General features: G+C 53.6%; 1 protein-coding gene across 1 annotated transcript; it reads left to right on the top strand.

The window, feature by feature from the left end:
• Positions 1-595: 595 nt before the first annotated feature.
• NLRP6 (NLR family pyrin domain containing 6) lies at positions 596-17054 on the top strand. Its single transcript, XM_047693635.1, has 8 exons — positions 596-604; positions 11029-11386; positions 11619-11657; positions 11954-13709; positions 14525-14617; positions 15738-15908; positions 16003-16170; positions 16630-17054. The coding sequence occupies exons 1-8, from the start codon at positions 596-598 to the stop codon at positions 16766-16768; spliced, it is 2733 nt and encodes a 910-aa protein (XP_047549591.1). The 3' UTR covers positions 16769-17054.
• The last annotated feature ends 1748 nt before the right edge of the window (positions 17055-18802 follow it).

The raw sequence follows: 18802 nt of genomic DNA, 5'->3' as shown, positions 1-18802 counted from the left end.
CTAAATAGACTTTATCTGTTAGAGTACTTTAGGGTTATAGAAAAACTTGGCAGAAAGTATAGATAATTTTTGTACACATATATACACATATATATATAATATACACATAATAAGACTCCCCTTATTAGTAACACTATGTAACGGTGTGGTACATTTGTTACAACTGATGACTGATACATTATTATTAACTAAAGCCCATGGTTTACATCAGGGCTCTTTCTTGGCTGTATGTTCTCGGGGTTTGGACAAATGCATGACATCCTGTGTCTACCACAATAGTGTCACACAGAGTAGTGTCACTGCCATAAACATCCCCTGAGCTCCACGATCCACCGCCCTTCCCCCAACCCCAGCAACCATTGATATTCTTACTGTCTCCAGAGTTTTGCCTTTTCCGGAATGTCACAGAGTTGGAGTCACATAATGCAGAGCATTTTCAGACTGACTTCTTCCCTAACAATATGCACTGAGGGTTCCTCCACGTCTTTTCATGGCTTCCTAGCTCATTTCTTTTTATCACTGATTAATACTCCATTGTGTGGATTCTCAAGGTTTGCGCACCCATTAACACATGGAAGAACACCTACTTCCAAGTATGGCGATTGTGAGTAAAGCTGCTGTAAACATCTGTGTGCAGGTGTTGTGCGTACATAAGCTTTCATCTCATTTAGGGGCGCCTGGGTGGCTCAGTGGGTTAAGCCTCTGCCTTCGGCTCAGGTCATGATCCCAGCGTCCTGGGATCGAGCCCCACATCGGGCTCTCAGCTCAGTGGGGAGCCTGCTTCCTCCTCTCTCTCTCTCTCTCTCTGCCTGCCTCTCCACCTACCTGTGATCTCTGTCAAGTGAATAAATAAAAAAATATTAAAAGAAAAAAAGCTTTCAACTCATTTTAAAATCCTTTAAATTAAAATTTAAATATCGAGAAGCATGATTGCTGGTTGTACAGTAGGAGTTTGTAAGAAACCACTCAGCTGTCTCCCCAAGAGACAACCCTCCCCAAGAGGTGCGTGACTTTGCGGCGGGTGAGAGCTCCTGTCACCCCTTGTGTGGCCCGGCATTTGCTGCCGGTGCTCTGGGTCGTAGTCACTGCACCGGGCGGGCGGTGCTGCACCGTTGTTGAAAGCTGCATCTCCCTGAAGACGTGGGATGCCCAGCATCTTTGCTTCCGCTCAGCAGCCATCTGAATACTGTCTCTGGTGAGGCATCCAAATCTTTTGACCACTTTTAAGCAGGCGGTCTTCTTACTTGGGAGTCTTGACAGTTCTTTGTATGGTCTGGATAACATTCCTTTTCAGATAAGTCTTTCGCAAATATTTTCTCCCAGCCTGTGGCTTGTCTTCTCATTCTCTTTACAATGTCTTGTGCAGAACAGAAATTTTTAACCTTAATGAGGTCAAATGTATCCATTTTCTCTTTCATGGACCATGCCTGTGGAGATGTATCTAAAATGCCATTGCCAAACCCAAGATCACCTAGATTTCTTCCTATGTTCTCTTCTAAAAACATTACTGTTTTCCATTTAATATTTTTTTAAAGATTTTATTTATTTATTTGACAGACAGAGATCACAAGTTGGCAGAGAGGCAGGCAGAGAGAGAGAGAGAGGAGGAAGCAGGCTCCCCGCTGAGCGGAGAGCCCGATGTGGGGCCTGATCCCAGGACCCTGAGATCATGACCTGAGCTGAAGGCAGAGGCTTAACCCACTGAGCCACCCAGGCGCCCCTCCATTTAATATTTGCGTCTATGTTCCATTTTAAGTTAGTTTCTGTGAAAGGTTAAAGTCTGTGCCGAGATTTTTTTCTTTCTCATAGACACCCAGTTGTTCCTGTACCATTTGTTGAACAAAGCAACCCTTTCTAGGCAAAATATATGAAGGGGATTAAGAGGTAATTAGAAAATAAACTGCACCCAAGGATGTAAAGTACAGCATAATAGTGCCGTATAGCTTTGTATGGTGATAGATGGTAACCAGACTTACTGGAGTGAGCATTTGTGTGTAAATGCTGAGTCACTGTTGTATATCTGAAACTAACATAATATTGCATGTCAATTACACACCAATAAAATTAAGTAAATATAAACTTTTTAACCAGAAAAAAAAAAAGACTACCCTTTCTCCATTGAGTTACTTTTCCTCCTTGTCAATGATAAATTGACTATTTTGTGGGTCTATGTGCGGTCTCTCTATCCTCCTCACTGATGCGTTTCTCCAGCCTGTCGCCAACAGCACGCGGCCCTGACCTGTGCAGCTTTATGGTGTCTTGAAGCACTTGTTCTAACGCCCTGTTGTGTGAGCTCTTCCAGGGCTTTGAGTTCTCTGTATAAACTTCACAGGAAGTTTGACAATGTCACAAAATAACTCGCTGGGATTTTAATTGGGATTATACTGAATGTATACATCAATCTGGAGAACATTGACAGCTTAATAATATTGACTCTTCCCATCCATAAACATGGAATATTTTTCCATTGAGTCATATTTTTTAAATCTTTCATCAGAGCTTTGTAGTTTTCCTTGTACAGGTCTTGTACAAATTTTGTTAGACTTATACCTGAGTATTTTATCAGTTTTGGTGCTAATATATATGAAGCTCTGTTTGATTTCAAATTCCAGCTGTTCGTCGCTCGTACACAGGAAAGCCGGCAATCTTGTACACTGACCTTGCATCCTGCAACCTCACAATAGCTGCTTACTAGTCCAGGAGGTTTTTATTCTTTGGAATTTTCTACACAGACAATCATGTCATGTATGGGGGGGGAAGTAAATTTCTTCCTTCCCAATCTGTAGGCCCTTACTGCGTTTTCTGGTCTTGTTGCATAGGCTAAGACTCCTGTTGTTGATTAGAAGTGGTAAGAGGGAGTTTCCTAGTCTCGTTTCCAATCTTAGAAGGAAAGCTTCTAGTTTCTCACCATTAAGTATGATGTTAGTGGAGGGTTTCTAGCCAATCTCTTTTATTAACTGAGGAAGCTCCCCTCTATTCCTAGTTTGCAGAGAGTTTTTCTCATGAATGGGTGTTGGGTGTCGTCAGATCTCTTCTGCGTCTAATGATGCAATGATTGGTTTTTCTTCCTTAGCCTGTTGATGTCATAGATTACATTAATTGGATTTTGAAAACTAGACCAGCCTTGCACACCGGAGATAAATCTCACCTTGTTGCAGTATATAATTAATTTTATGCACGTTGGGTTCAATTTGCTAATGTTCAGTTGAATATTTCTGCATCTATGTCCATGAGAGATATTGTCCAATTTATTTTTGGTAAAGTCTTGGTGTTAAGATAATGCTGGCTTCATAGTATGAGTTAGGAAGTGTTTCCTCTGCTTCTCTCTTCTGGAAGAGATAGTAGAGCTGTTATTTCTTTTTTAGAATTCACCAGTGAATACATCTGTGCCTAGTACTTTCTATTTTGGAACGTTATTAATTTGCGATTTGATTTTTTTTTAAGATTTTTATTTATTTATTTGACAGACAGAGATCACAAGTAGGCAGAGAGGCAGGCAGAAAGAGAGGGGGAAGCAAGCTCAATGCGGGGCTCGATCCCAGGACCCTGGGATCATGACCTGAGCCAAAGGCAGAGGCTTTAACCCACTGAGTCACCCAGGCGCCCCCGATTTTTTTAGTAAATACAGACATACTCATAGTATCTACTTCTCCTTGTGCAAGTTTTGATATAGTGTGTCTTTCAAGGAATTGATCTACTTTATCTAAAATGTCAGATTTGTGAGCATAAAGTTCTTCCTTTATTATCCTTTTACACATGGGATCTATGGTGATGGCCCCTTTTTCATTCTGATATTAATAATTTGTAACTTTGTACCTTGTCTGGTTTTTTTTTTAAGATTTATTCATTCATTTGAGAGAGAGAAGGAGAAAGAGCACTGGCGGGAGGAGTAGAGGGAGAGGGAGAGAGAATCTTAAGCAGACTCCCCACTAAGGGCAGAGCCCAATGTGGGGCTCGATCCCATGACCCTGAGATCATGACCAGAGGTGAAACCAAGAGTTGCACATTTAACCAACTGTGCCACCCAGGTGCCCCTTATCTCTTTTTTTTCCTGGAGCGTCTTGCTAGAGGCTTATGAATTTTATTGATCTTTTCAAAGAATTAGCTTTTCATTCTTTGATTTTTTTTTCTATTAACTTCCTGCTTTCAGTTTCATTGATTTCTGACGTAATTTTTATTATTCCCTTTTTTATGCTTACTGTGGATCTAATTTTCCTTTTTCCCCCTATTTTCTCAGGGTAGCAGCTTATATTACTGATTTTAGAGCACTTTTCTTTTCTAATATATGCATGGAATGCTATAATTTTCCTCTAAGCAGTGATTTAGATGAATCTTGCAAATTTTGATAAGTTTTTTCATTTTTATTTTATAATTTATATTTATATCATGTGTTATTCAGAAGTGTGCTGTCTAATCTCCAAATATTTGGGGATTTTCTAGATATTTTTCTATTATTGAATGCTGGTTTAATTGCACTGTGATCTCAACAGACATTGTATGACTTCTATTCTTTTCCAGTTGTTAGGGTGTGTTTTATGGCCCAGAATGTGGTCTATCTTGGTGAATGTTTTATGAGCTTGAGAAGAACGTGTGTTCTATTGGGGTTGGTTGAAGTAGTCGATGACTATCCATTATGCCCAGTTGGTTGATGGTGTTGAGTTCAGCGGTGTCCTTACTGAGCTCCTGCCTGCTGGATCTGTCCATTTCTAAGAGGGGATATTGACGTTTCCAAATATAAAAACGGATTCATCTATTTCTCCTTAAAATTCTATCAGTTTCTTCCTCAGGTATCTGGCACTGTTGTTAGGTACAGACCCATCAAGGATTGTTATATCTACTTGGAGAATTAGCCCTTTTATCATTATGTATGCCCCTCTTTATCTCTGATGATTTTCCTTGCCCTAAAATCTGCATTGTCTGAAGTTAGTTACTCCAGCTTTTTTCTCTGCTTTAGTAAGATATGATTAACATACATATAAACTGTGTAAGTTTAAAACATACAGCATAATGATTTGACTTACATATACTGTGAAATAAGACCCAGATAAATTTAGTTAATACCCATCTTCTCAAATAGATACCAAAAGAAAAAGGAAAGAAAAGGTCCTTCTTTTTCTCTGTGATGAGAACTCTCAGGAATTTACTCTCTTAACGTTTTTCATACACGCATGCCATCCGGCAAGGTCAGCTACAGTCACTGTGGTGTCTGTCACACCCCTAGTGCTCATTTATCTTCTAACTGGAAGTTTATACGGTTTGACCACCTCCATCCGCCCAGTTTTCTTGTGACTAGTGTTAGCCTGTTATCTTTCTCCGTCCCTCTACTTGTACCCTATGTGTGTCTTTACATTTAACGTGGGTTATGAACAACACACAGCTGGGCCATGTTCTTAATCCACTCTGATAGTCTCTCTTTTAATTGGTGTTTAGGTCATCGACCATTAAAGTGACTATTGATGTAGCTGAATTAGTGTTTATCGTATTTGTAACCGTTTGTTATTTGGTTCCTTTGTCTCACTTTCTTGTGCTTTTTTCCTTCCACTCTTTTTCTGCCTTTTCTCTGGTTTTGAGGATATTTTTCTGTTTTCTCTCTTCCCTTAGCATATCAAGTACACTTTTTTTGAAAGCGCGAGCATAAGTGGGGAGGGAGGCACACAGGGAGAGAGGAATCCCAAGCAGGCTCCAGGCCCAGCGTGAACCCCCACACAGGGCTCGATCTCACAACCCTGAGATCATGACGTGAGCAGAAATCAAGAGTCAGACGCTTAACCAATTGAGCCACCCAGGTGCCTAATTTATACTTCTTTCTTAAATGCTGTAGTGGCTGTACTAGAATTTGTAATGTACCTTTACAATTACTCTGTCTGTGCTCATGTAGTACTGCACTACTGCACAGGCAATGGGGTATTTTATAACAATCCTTCCCGCCCATTCCTTATGACATGACGGTCACACGTTTCTAATATTCAACCAGTACATGGTTATTATTATCTTGAACAAACTGATAGATCTGTTGAGTGTAGGAAAAATAAAATATTTTATTTACCTTCATTTATTCCTACAATAATCCTCTTCATTTACATAGCTCTGAATCTACATAATATTCTTTTTCTTCTCTCTGAGGAACACCTACTAACATTTCTTGCAGGGCTGATCTTCTGGTGACAAATTTCCACAATTTTTGTTTTAGGAGAAAGTTCTTATTTCTCCTTCACTTTAGTATAATGTCATTAGATACAGAATTCTAGGTAGGTGGATTTTTTCCTTTCAACGATTTAAATATCTCATTCCCTCTCCTCTTGCATACATGATTTCCAAGAAAGGTCTGATGTAATTTGTACCTTTGTTCTCTTGGTGGGCTTTCTTTCCCTCTGGCTTCTTTCAAAATTCTTCTTTGAGTGAAACAGGAAGGCTGGAGAGGGCTGGGACTGAATATTTCCCTTCCCTCAGTAAGTTAGGATGTATTAAAAACCATATTGGATCCGCAGAGCGCAGACCATGTGAAGAAACTGGAAGAAAACAACTGTCTACAAGTCTAAGAGAAACGCCTTAGAAGAAACCAGCCCTGCTGATGCCTTGACCTTGAGCTTGTAGCCACTAGACCTCCTGAAGGCTAAGAGACAAGACAATTACCTCCAAGACTCCCAGTATACAAGAGTATTAAAGGAACGGGGTGGGGGTGGGGAGAGTGTAAGAGGAACAGAATCACTGCAATGAAAACCCTCGTCAGAGAAAAGGAGAAGGAGAACCACCCAGGCTGCCTGGCCAGCTCCTGCTGGGGGGCGGTGGGGCACGGCAAGGACTCCTCAGTCACAGTAACTGATTCGGGGATGTCAAGCCAGCCTTATACTACTGGATAAATTCCACTTAGCCGTGGTTTGTAGTTCTTTTTATATGTTGATGATTCTGGTTTATAGGAGTTTGTTGGAGATTCTCTGTCTATATTCCTCAGAGATACTGGTCTTTAGTTTTCTTGTAATGTGTTTCCCTCATCTGGCATCAGGGTAATGTGGCCTCACAGACTGAGCTGGGAAAGTCGTCTTCTCGTCTCTGCTTTCCCTAAGAGTTTGTGCAGCACTGTTTGTAATGCTTCAAATGTTTGCTAGAATCAACAGTGACGCCACCTGGACGTGGACTTTCCTTTGTGGGAATTTCTCTTTATTATTAATTCAACCTCTTTACTTGTAGATCTATTCAGATTCCTTCTTTTGCGTCCATTTCGACAGTTTGTGTCTTTCCAGGAGTTCGTGCACGTCAGTCGAGTTATCTCATGTTGGCGGACAGAGGAGGGGTCAGCTGTAGCTCCATTTTTCTCCTCATCCTTCCCACTCCTCCAGAAATGGTTCTTTCTCTGAAGTCAAGATGTGAAGCGCAATGCTCAGAACAGGGAAAGCAGCCTTCTGCTGGGCGTGTGAGCACCGAGAATGAGGCTTTCGAAGGGAGGAGGACCAGGGAGGAGGGAAACCCCCGAGGAGGAGTGGGTGATGCTGAGGACACCAGTGAACCCTCATCGGTGGCAAAGTGTGAGATAGGACGAAAGGCTCGAAGGCTTTCCTCAAGTTTTCCTGGGGAGCAAAATCCCTGTGGGAGGGACCTGTGAGGGACTTCACAGGGCGGTCTCAATTACATGGTAAAGATTTCAAGATCGTGCACTTGGAAGTGCCCTGCTCAGCTGCCGGGCCTGCGGGAGAACACGGATCCAGAATGGAAGGCACCGTTTGCCGCACCACTCCCCCATGTCCTTTCCTCCCTGCTGACCCCTTTCTGACAAAGCAAGCCTCGGCCTTCTCTACCCCCCCCCCGCACCCCTCCACCCGCTCCCCACCTCTTCTCGTTCCCATGCTCCCACAAAGCAGCTGAGCTCACAGCAGGCCTCCCCGATACTGGCTCCTGGTAGCAGAGCCTTTTCAGGGGCTGCTGAGAGTTTGTAGGACACAGAGTCCACTTAAGGAGGGTCCATCTGAGGAGATGGGGATGACCTTGACATCCCGAAATCACAGGCCTCAGAGCCCTTCCGGTGCTGAATTTGGCCGAACACACCAGAGCAGATGTACACCCTTCCTCCAGCCCTACGCTCTCTCTGACTCGCCCCTCTCCGTCCCTTTGGCAAAACGGAAACAGCACACGTTTCAGGGAAGAATTCACGGTCAGCAGCGTAAAGTGCTGGGGGTGGGGAGTGAGTGGAATCGAACTGAAGTTTAGGAATCAGGATGTTCTCGGTGACCCAGAAAGCAGAGCTTCCCAGGACTGGAGGGGGCGGGGCACACAGGTGACAGCTTCACTCCTCTCCCCCCTCAAGACTGGAGTGCCATTACCATGCCGTTTTGCCAAGGAGGAAACAGAGACACAGAGAGGTTAAGTAACTTGTCCAAGGTGGTCCAGCCATTGGATGGTGGAGGCAGGATTTGATGCCCAACATTCTGGCTAGGAGACGGTGTTCCTGATGGTGGCACTTCCTGTCTGAAACGACAGTGAAGGGGAGACAGTGCAGCGGTAAAGAATTTGCTTTCAAGAAATCATCCCGTGGAGAGGAAACGTGAACGTGCACTTAGAGAAACACAGCACCAGCCAGGGTGGTACATCTGTCTCTGCCCGGAGGACTGAGGGTGTGTGGAATGTCTTGGGGTTGGAATGGGGTTCACTGAGGGGTCCATGAAGGATGCACTGGGGTCTCTGGAAGTGGAGCTGTGAGCCAGGGCCCTGCAATGCCGCCGGAGCCGAGCAGGGCCCACATTCTGTCCACAGTCGAGCCCTGACACGCCTATGTTTGTGGTCCATTGATGGCTGCTTTGCCTCTGCAGAATCCCAGCCATGTCACTGGAGCTAAGTGAGTCGGGGGCTGGCAGATCAAGGGAGCTGGAACCCCATATAGAGCTCACGACTGTAGCACCCCAACCCCCAACCTCCCCTGGCATCTGAGGTCCAACTCTGCTAAGGGTTTGTCCCCAGGACCCTGACTCCGAGGAGACTCAGTCCTCTCCTCTGCTTTGCTGGCTGTTACGCTCACCGGGGCCTGGAGCAAGGGTCTTGTGCTGCTCTGGAGCTGCCCCAGCGGAAGCTGCTTCAACACACAGGGCAGGTGCCAGGCCCTGCTTTTCAGTGCTCTGTGGGGACCGTGAGCTGCGTTCATGTTCACAGGAGTTCTTTCAAAGCACCAAGGACCCCCCGCCCATGTGTGCTGGCAGCAGCACCCCCTCCAGGCTCTCCGCTCCCAGCCCTGCCCTGTGTTCAGAAGGCTGCCCAGTGAGGGCAGTCAAGTGGGATGGGCGGGGACCTGTCAGGGACTTGGGGAGTCGGAGAAAGGCAGGCACTGTCCTGGGGTGAGTGTGGCTAGCAGACCCAAACCTCTGAGAACCGCAGCCCACCTCAGGAAGACATGGAGCTATTTGTCTTAAACAGAAAAAAAAAAAAAAAATCAGAGAGAAATGGACATCTCTGTAAGTCCCCTCCTCCTAGTGGAGAGGTCCGCCAGAAAAGAGGCTCCCAGAACTCGGATTCTCTCCCGGGGGGGGTCAGTTCTCAAGGCTCCTCCTGGAAGCAGGACTGAACACAAGGACGGCTTACGGCCAGAAGGGCATGGCAATTCCAGAACCCCAGTTCTTGCAGACAATCGCCCAGAGACACTCAGAGAGATCTTGTGTTCATCTTCTGGGGCTGCTGCGTTCCCTACTGTAACCCTGGCTTAAGACAGTACACGCTTATTCTCTTGTGGTTCCGGAGGTCCAAAGTCCAAAAGCCGTTTCGCTGAGCTGAGTTCCACGGGTTGGCTCAGCCACATTCCCTCCAGAGGCCAGAGAGGACATGACCTCCCCCTGCCTTTTCGAGCTGCATTCCCAGCTTCTAGTGCTGTGTTCCCGTGCTCCCTGGGAAGCTACAGAGCTCTTCCCTGGCCCACGTGACAGCTTCCTTTCCCTGGTACTACCGTACGAGCCCTGGTGTCTCTTCGGCCCAAGAAGTCCTTCTTCCCTGCTACCTTCAGAGTGTCACCTATGTTGAGGCCCTAAAGTTGAAGGTCTAGTTCAGAGCCAGCCACTGTCCTCCCTGCTCTGCTGCCACCTGCTCACGGCTCGCCCTTGCTGCCACGCCCTGTGGGTTTTCAGAGTACAGTAATGGGGGGAAAAGATTAGACAAAAATCAAAGGTCACCCAGCAAAACTCTTAAAGGGTGATTGTGCGCACATGCCCAGGTGCCTGAGTTCGGGAGCCTGGTGACTGCTGGACGGACATCTCAGTGCCAGCTGAGCTAGAGCCCTTGGGGCTCAGGCATGGATGGAGCTGGGCAAATCCCCTAGAACTTGGCTTCCGTCAACCTGGGGAGAGAAGCCTTTCTGATCCCTGCGTCTGCCCCTAAGCGCTCCTCCTAGGTGCCAGACTCCATGGACCAACCAGAGGCCTTCCCCTCCGGGTGAGTGCTGGCTTTCGGGATGGTCACTCAGAAAGCCCTCTAAGGCGTTGGGCTGCTGTCTCCCTGGGGCTTCACAGCCTCATCCACGCCCTTTCCCCAACATGCCCCAGGCTCAGGACTCTAGGGACTCCATCTGCACAGAAGGCATCGGGGGCTCTCTTCCTACCATGGGCTCAGACTCAGCTTCTGGTGTGACGCCCCCAGCCTGGGCCCCACCAAAGGGTGCAATGCAGTGAGATGAGTGTCACAGGGACCTGTGGGGCACAGTCTGGCTCTCCACTGAGGCCGGCTTGGCTCTGCTGGAGGCTCCCAGGGAGGGAAGGAGGAAAGGGAGGAAAGGGGAGAGCACAGGCTCTGGTAGCTATGGCATCTTGGGCTTTTGACCTGGCCTGGCCCCGCTTGGCAGGGACACAGCAAGGGATGTGCCGAGCGGGAAGGCGCCCCCTAGCGCTGGCCAGGGCCTTGGGGGGGGGGGGGGACCCACTCACCACCAGGCCGCAAAGCTTGGGAGCAAAGCCCGGCTCCCCACTCCATGCCTCTCCTCCCCGCGAGTGTCCCCTGGAGCAACGGGGCCTCCTGGGAGCCGCTGACAGTCGTGCGCGCCCCGACCCCGGGGTCGGGTAGGGTAGGGTAGGAGGCGGGGCAGGGCCGGGTCCCGGCAACCACACGCGTGTTGACCGCCACCGCCCGCCTGCCTCCAGCACGGAGGCCCGCGCGGCCAAGGCGCGAGACCTGCTCCAGGCCGCGCTCGAGGACCTGAGCCAGGACCAGCTGAAGCGCTTCCGCCACAAGCTGCGGGACGCGGCCCTGGACGGCCGCAGCATCCCGTGGGGGCGGCTGGAGCGCGCCGACGCCGTGGACCTCGCGGAGCAGATGATCCAGTTCTACCGGCCGGAGCCTGCCCTGGACGTGGCCCGAAAGACCCTGAAGAGGGCGGACGTGCGCGACGTGGCTGCGCGACTCAAGGAGCAGCGGCTGCAGTGTGAGCGCGGGCTCGGGGGTCGCCGGGGTCCCTGCCTCTCTGTTCCCTTCCGCCCGGACAGAGTCTAGGCCTCGCGCCACCATCCTTCCCGCTTCCCCATGCACAGCCCCACCAGGGCTGATTCTCAGGGCTCGGGTCCTGAGCGCTCCCAAGGGGGCCCCCAACTCCCTTTTGCGGCCCCCGCCCCGCCCCTGCGCGTTCGGCTGGGCCTCACTGCAGGTCTCCCTTCCAGGGTTCGGCCCCGGCTCCTCCGCACTGCTCTCCGTGTCGGGTAAGTCTACCTGCGTGCCAAGCACCCGCCCCAAGCCGTGGGGGCGGGGGTGGGGTGGGGGAGGGTACGGTGACCCTCAGGTCTGCAGCACCGGCGCCTTCGGCAGCTGAGGGAGGAGGGCGTGCGGGAGGGTGGCTGGGCGGAGGGGCTGGGGGTGCGGCAGGGGAAACAGACCTGAACCTAGCGGGCTGGGGAAGGGGCCGAGAGGGTCCAGTGACGCGGCCCGGCCCGTCCTCGTCCTCCCCCACTCCCCAGTTCCCTTGACTCCCCCCGGCCCCCTCTCCCGCCCCCGCCAGAGTACAAGAAGAAGTACAGAGAGCACGTCCTGCGGCAGCACGCCAAGGTAAAGGAGAGGAACGCCCGCTCGGTGAAGATCAACAAGCGCTTCACCAAACTGCTGATCGCGCGCGAGAGCGCCGCGCTGGTGGACGAGGCTCCGGGGTTCGCGGAGGAGCCAGAGGCAGAGCGCGCGCGGCGCTCGGACACCCACACCTTCAACCGCCTGTTCGGCCGCGACGAAGAGGGTCAGCGGCCTCTGACCGTCGTGCTGCAGGGCCCGGCGGGCATCGGCAAAACCATGGCTGCGAAGAAGATCCTGTACGACTGGGCGGCCGGCAAGCTGTACCACGACCAGGTAGACTTCGCCTTCTTCTTGCCCTGCCGCGAGCTGCTGGAGCGACCGGGCCCGTGCAGCCTGGCCCGCCTGGTCCTCGACCAGTGCCCCCACCGCAGCGCGCCCGTGCGCCAGATGCTCGCTCGCTCCGAGCGGCTGCTCTTCATCCTGGACGGCGCGGACGAGCTGCTCCCGGGACCCGCCAACGCCGCGCCCTGCACAGACCCCTTCGAGGAGGCGGACGGCGCGCGCGTGCTGGACGGCCTGATGAGCAAGACGCTGCTGCCCGGAGCCCGCCTGCTGGTGACCGCGCGCGCCGCCGCCCCGGAGAGGCTGCAGGGCCGCCTGTGCTCCCCGCAGTGCGCGGAGGTGCGCGGCTTCTCTGACAAGGACAAGAAGAAGTACTTCCACAAGTTTTTTCCGGACGAACGGATGGCAGAGCGCGCCTACCGCTTCGTGAAGGAGAACGAGACTTTGTTCGCGCTGTGCTTCGTGCCCTTCGTGTGCTGGATCGTGTGCACCGTCCTGCGCCAGCAGCTCGAGCTCCACCAGGACCTGTCGCGCACCTCCAAGACCACCACGTCCGTGTACCTGCTCTTCATCACCAGCGTCCTGAGCTCGGCGCCTGCCGCCGACGGTCCCCAGATGCAGGGAGAGCTGCGGAAACTGGGCCGCCTGGCCCGCGAAGGTACCCTCCGGCACAGGGCGCAGTTCCCCGAGAAGGATCTGGAACGACTGGAACTTCGTGGCTCTAAAGTGCAGACGCTGTTTCTCAGCAAGAAAGAGCTGCCAGGAGTGCTGGAGACGGAGGTCACCTACCAGTTCATGGACCAGAGCTTCCAGGAATTCTTTGCCGCGCTGTCCTACCTGCTGGAGGACGAGAGGGCTCTCGAGGCACCGGCTGAGGGCGTAGGGGCGCTTCTGCGGGGGGACGCCGAGCTGCGCGGCCACCTCACGCTCACCACGCGCTTCCTCTTCGGGCTGCTGAACGCGGAGCGGATGCGTGACATCGAGCGCCACTTTGGCCGCAGCGTGGTTTCCGAGCGCGTGAAGCAGGATGTCCTGCGCTGGGTGCAGGAACAGGGCCAGGGCCGCCCAAGGGCGGCCTCTGAGGGGACTGAAGAGACAGAAGCTCCGGAAGGCTCCGAGGAGCCAGAAGAGGAGGAGGAGGGCGAGCTCAGCTACCCGCTAGAGCTCCTGTACTGCCTGTATGAGATGCAGGAGAGCGCCTTTGTGCACCAGGCGCTGCGCGGCTGGCCGGAGCTCCGGCTGGAGCGAGTGCGCTTCAGCGGCCTGGACCTGGTGGTCCTGAGCTACTGCGTGAGGAGCTGCCCAGCCGGGCAGGCCCTGCAGCTGGTTAGCTGTGCGCTGGTCCCCCCACAGGAGAAGAAGAAGAAGAGCCTGATAAAGCGACTGCATGGCAGCCTTGGTGGCAGCTCGTGAGTCCACAGGCCCTGGGTGGGGGGATGTGCACCCTGCATCCATCTGGGCAGGGGGAGGCCGCCGCCCAGAGGCCTGTTCCCCCCAAGGAGGAGCCCGCACCCTCTCAAGGAAGCCTCCGATGTCCATCTGTCCATCTCCCTCCGGAGGGGCCCTTGCCATGCCAACTCCCAGCCGGTCCCCTCCAAGACAAACCTCTTAGCAACAGCCATGTGGCTGTGGCCCAGCTTTCTAGTAAGTTCTGGAATGCACTACGCCAGCTGTGCCCTGAGCTTTGTACCTGCTGTTCCCTCCACCCAGAACACTGTTTGCCGCCTGTCGTCAGTGCTCTGGCAGGCTCCCCCAGCTAGCCTGGGACCCCTTTGTCCCCAGAAGTGCCCCATAGACCACTGTATGCCATGACCTCTGCCCATGTCTATCCCCCTCACCAGACCCTCAGCTCCTTCAGGGCAAATCGTCTTAGCTCCAACCCGGCACTCAACCCAGAGCTCAGCATCTGTTGACATAATGACTGTCGGGGTGTTGGCAGGGGCTGGGGCTGAGGACGCCCACTGCAGGTGCAAGGACAGACCCGTCTCGGAATGACGGTGACACCCTGCACACACAGGCCGGACTCACATAGGCCGCTTCAGCGGGGAGGCGCATGAGGCCCCAGATGAGCGGTTTCCCTCTGGGTTTGGAGTGAAGAGGGTGGAGGGGTCCCGGCTCAGTTTGGGGCTGAGGACAGAAGCAGCTCTGACACCTCAGGACCACAGGAAGGAGGGAGGGACTGGAAGGGGACAGGCAGGCTTCACCTTGCTCTCTCTCCCACCAGTTCACAAGCCACCACGAGAAAACCCCAGGCCTCTCCACTATGTACACTCTTCGAGGCCATGACTGACCAATACTGTGGTCTGCACAGCCTGACGTGAGTGACTGAATCCCCACCCTCCCTTGGAAGGGATGCAAAGCAGGATAGTCTGGGCAGGGACAGAGATGTAGCCCTGGCTGGAAATGGCCAAGGGGATTCTGGTGTCCCGGGCTGGGGTCAACAGGCTGTGCCCACTCAGGACGGGGAGGGAGATGGGGATGGGGATCGGGGCTCCCTCACCAGCTTCGGTGTTAGTTAGGAAGGAGGGTTTGGCCGCAGGTTGAGTAGAAAGTGTGGCGCAGCTATGCATTCTGGGGGAGGGATAAGGAAGACCACAATATATTTTCCTTCCAAAGAAAGGAAACAAACAAAGAAAGGAAGGCTGCGAGGAGCTATTGGAAAGAGGGGCTACTGGGCAGCCCCTCTGAACTCTCACACGCAGCGGAGGGAAGCGGAGGGAAGTACTCGGGCCACAGGCTTTGAGTCCCGGCTGCCTGCCGCGGAGCCCTTGGGCAAGTCGTTCTGTCTGAGCTCATTCCCTTCCATGTGAAACTGAGCCAGTAGGTCTTGCCTCAGCAGGCTGGCATGAGAATTAACGTGGCCACGCCAAGTACAGGACTTGTCACCAAGTAAGCAGAAAGTAAGAGAAGCTGTAGAAACTTGTAGTGCGGCATGGTGACACAGTCACTTGGCCTGGTGGGAGGGTACTCCAGCAACCTGGGAAGAAACAGAGAGCAGTGAAAGGCAAGCTTGGCCCACCCACTCGGCTCTAAACTCAGTGCATGAAGAGGTTCATCACAGCATTGTTTCTAAAGGCAGCGAAGTAGAAACAAGCCAACCGCTTGATTGCTGGGGACGGGCTAACTGCATAAACCACGCCCCCTAAACACGCGGCAGTAAGATCTAAACCGGCTCTCCAGATGCTGGGAGAGAATCGTGCCATAAGGGAAAAGTGTGCAGGCCTGCCCTCGCTCCGATGGCCCTGTGTCCCAGGCACACATGTGGAGACAAAGGACAGAGAGATCTCTGTGTCTTTCGAGCCAGCCTGTCCCCGGACTGAACCTCCCCCTCCCACACACACACACACACACACACACAGGAGTGGCCAGTTTGCCCAGTGGGCTATGGCCAAGCAGCCAAGGGGCCTGAGCCAGACCCATGTGCCTCTTGCCCACAGGCTGTGCCGCTGCCGACTGCCGGACTCCATCTGCCGAGACCTCTCCGAGGCCCTGAGGGAGGCCCCTGCCCTGAGGGAGCTGGGCCTCCTCCACAACCGGCTCAGCGAGGCAGGCCTGCGGGTGCTGAGTGAGGGCCTGGCCTGGCCGCAGTGCCAGGTGCAGAAGCTCCGGTGAGACCTGGCCTGGGAGAGACCACGGGAGGGACAGGTTGTGGACCAGGGAGGAGGGTGTCCGCAGCGGTCCTGAGGCTCCTCCTCCCCTAAGGGTGTGGCAGCCCAGCCTTCAGGAAGCCTTTCAGTACCTCACCGGCATGCTCAGGCGGAGCCCAGCATTGACGACCCTGGAACTCGGTGACTGCCGGCTATCAGAGTCCATAGTGACCTACCTGTGTGCGGTCCTCCAGTACCCGGGATGCCGCCTACAGACCCTCAGGTAGAGGCGGGGGTGGGAAAGGTGCTGGGGACTCAGCCTCTCAACCATGGGTTGGGCTGGGTGCCTGGGGACTTCTCCCGGATGCTGAAGGGGAACCCCCCCCCCCCGCCAGCAACCACTCTCAAACCCAGCCCCTGGAGACCTGTGCTCCAAAGCCCTGCCCAGCCCTTGGCCTCAGCCGCTCTACCAGACTGAAATGCCCGTGTGTCATCTGGCGCCCATGGCAACTCTGGGCCAGTGATCCCAGCACCATTTGCTCCCCGAAAGGCTCTGGGCCCAAGCCCCTTCCCCCGGCCTCTGATGCCCCTGAGTAACCACCACCTGTCACTGTGTCCCTTCAGCACTGCCTGGGCCAACAGCCCCATCACTGCCCCCCCCACTGGACTGTCACGGTCCCCCCAGTCCTAGCCTCAGCTTCCCCACCCTACCCCCTCTTGTGCTCTGTGCATGCGGCCACAGTCTGACCTCCGTGGAGCTGAGCGAGCAGTCCCTGAAGGAGCTGCAGGCAGTGAGGACAGCAAAGCCAGGCCTGGTCATCACCCACCCAGCCCTGAACGGTCATCCCAGGCCTCCTGCAGGATGCAGCAGTGCCCTCTGAGCTCCTGAAGGCCGGGGGAGGACTCAAGTCAGCCCTACAGAGTGGACTTCCTCATCCCAAGGGCAAGAGGACATTGCTGTCAGCTCTGGGTAGCTCTCTTGAGCCTGAGTTGCTGGGGGCAGGCAGATGGGAGGTGAGGACGCACGTGGTCCCTTACCTGGGACATGCCCCTCCCCCCACACCCTGGGCACATGTTATCTCTCTATCCTCCACACCAGGGGCCCCTCCTCCCCCAACCCCCCACTGCTGCTCCACCCACCTGGCTCTCCTGGGGCCTCCAGCCATTCCTCCCCCACCTTCTCCTCCCCCCCCCCCCCCCCCCCCCCCCCCCCCCCCCCGCCGCCGATGCCTCCAGCAATAACAATGACACTGAGCGCCCCCAGTCATGGAGCGCCTGCCACAGGTCGGCCTTTACCTGTGCGTTCAGCACAGACCACTGATCCCATCCCCATCCGCACTGCAGGCCCCACAGTGCAACTCTGGCCCTGCTCCTGGGGGGGCCATGCAGGGACTGACCCTGACCAAACGTGGGCAGGTCGCCATTCCTCCCCAGGGATTCGGGTCTTGGTACTGGGAACAAAGCCGTCGCTGAGGCTGTGTGGTCCCAGTGCAGAGGTGTCCGTTCACGGCTAGGTCTTCGGGGATGGAGCCCAGGGGGAGGCCTGGAGCAGCCACCGGGACGGGGGGCGGGCTGTGGTGGCGCGGGGTTGGTAGGCCGCCTACCCCCACCCCACACATGGGTGACACGTTCCCCTTTGGATTTGCTTCTGTTGGCTTCTGTTGCACGTAGTCGAGCACCCTCACAAGGGCTCCCGCTCTTTTCTCTGGCCACCAACCCACCTGTATAGGGGGGGCTCTATTCCCCATCCCCCGGGAGAGGAAGCCGAGTGATGCTGGAGCCGAGCCACAGCACTCAGCCCCCAGGTGCTCCGGTCTCTGCTCCACACGGCGGGCCCGACCAGCAACTCAGACCTCGGTCCGGGTGGATGAGAACCACGGAGTCAACGCCTTCCCTCCTTGGGGGGACGTCCCTTCCATAATCACCTCTCAAGTCCAGCCGTTCACTCCACAAAACAGACAAAAACCCCCGAGCCTGACAGGAAGAAAGACAATAAACATGTACAGACGGGCCGACCAGTGCTTTGGGGGAACATGAAGTAGCGCAAAAGGCAGGCAGACAATGGAGTCGAGGCTTTCCGATTACAAGGTCAGGGATCTGGGGAAGTCTAACTGAGGACAGGGCATTTGAGAACAGAGGGATATGAGGCACCAAGCCCTGAGAGTATCTTGAAGGAATTTGCTCCAGGGAAAGCAAGAGCCAAGTACAAAAGTGGTGAAGAGGAGTGTCTTAGCCCCTCCTCTGTCGTGACAAAATACCATACACTGGGGACTGGGGAAGGGTTTATTTCTCACCGTGCTGGAGGCTGGGACGTCCAAGGTCAAGGTGCCAGTCAGTCTGGCATCTGATGAGGGCCCTCTTCATGGTGGCAGAGGGCTGTCCCCTTGCTGTCTCTTCACATGGTGGAAAGGGAGCCGGCTAGCTCTTGGGCCTTTTCTGGGAAGTCGCTAATCCCACTCTTGACAGCTCTTGACCTAATTACCTCCCAAAGGCCCCACTTCCAAATACGGTCACATTGGGGATTAGATTTCCACTGATGGATTTGTGGGGCACACATTCAGTCCATGCAGAAGCAGGACTGTTGCAGAAGCAGCAGGGAAGCTAGTGGGGCGCGGGACACTAGGGCAAGGGGTCAGGGCAAGTTCAGGGATGCTGGCTGGCCCGTCCTCCCCGTGAGGTGGGCATCACTGCAGGCTTCTCAGACGAAGGCACAGTCCCACCCAGTCAGTCTCGGGGTGGCTGTGGCCCAGTGTTACCAAGGACCACAGAGGGCAGAGGAGAAGCACAAGGTGAGGGCCGTGTTTATCCAAGAGGACGACTTGGTCTCAGAGGTTGCAGTGGGGATGGGGAGGCCTGGCAAGCCTTGGCCAGTACAGAACCATGGGACTCGCTGTGTGGAAGTGGGTGTGGGGCCA

The sequence above is a fragment of the Lutra lutra genome, chromosome 10, assembly GCF_902655055.1.
Source record: "Lutra lutra chromosome 10, mLutLut1.2, whole genome shotgun sequence".
In the NCBI taxonomy this organism is placed as follows: domain Eukaryota; kingdom Metazoa; phylum Chordata; class Mammalia; order Carnivora; family Mustelidae; genus Lutra; species Lutra lutra.
This window is presented reverse-complemented; position numbering and strand designations above follow the sequence as displayed.

What these genes read in the sequence shown, in the direction of transcription:
- NLRP6 (XM_047693635.1), top strand. An exon ending in GGCAGCCTTGGTGGCAGCTC is followed by an intron (nt 13,710 to 14,524) that starts GTGAGTCCACAG and finishes CTCTCCCACCAG; the next exon opens with TTCACAAGCCACCACGAGAA. An exon ending in TGCCGCCTACAGACCCTCAG is followed by an intron (nt 16,171 to 16,629) that starts GTAGAGGCGGGG and finishes ATGCGGCCACAG; the next exon opens with TCTGACCTCCGTGGAGCTGA.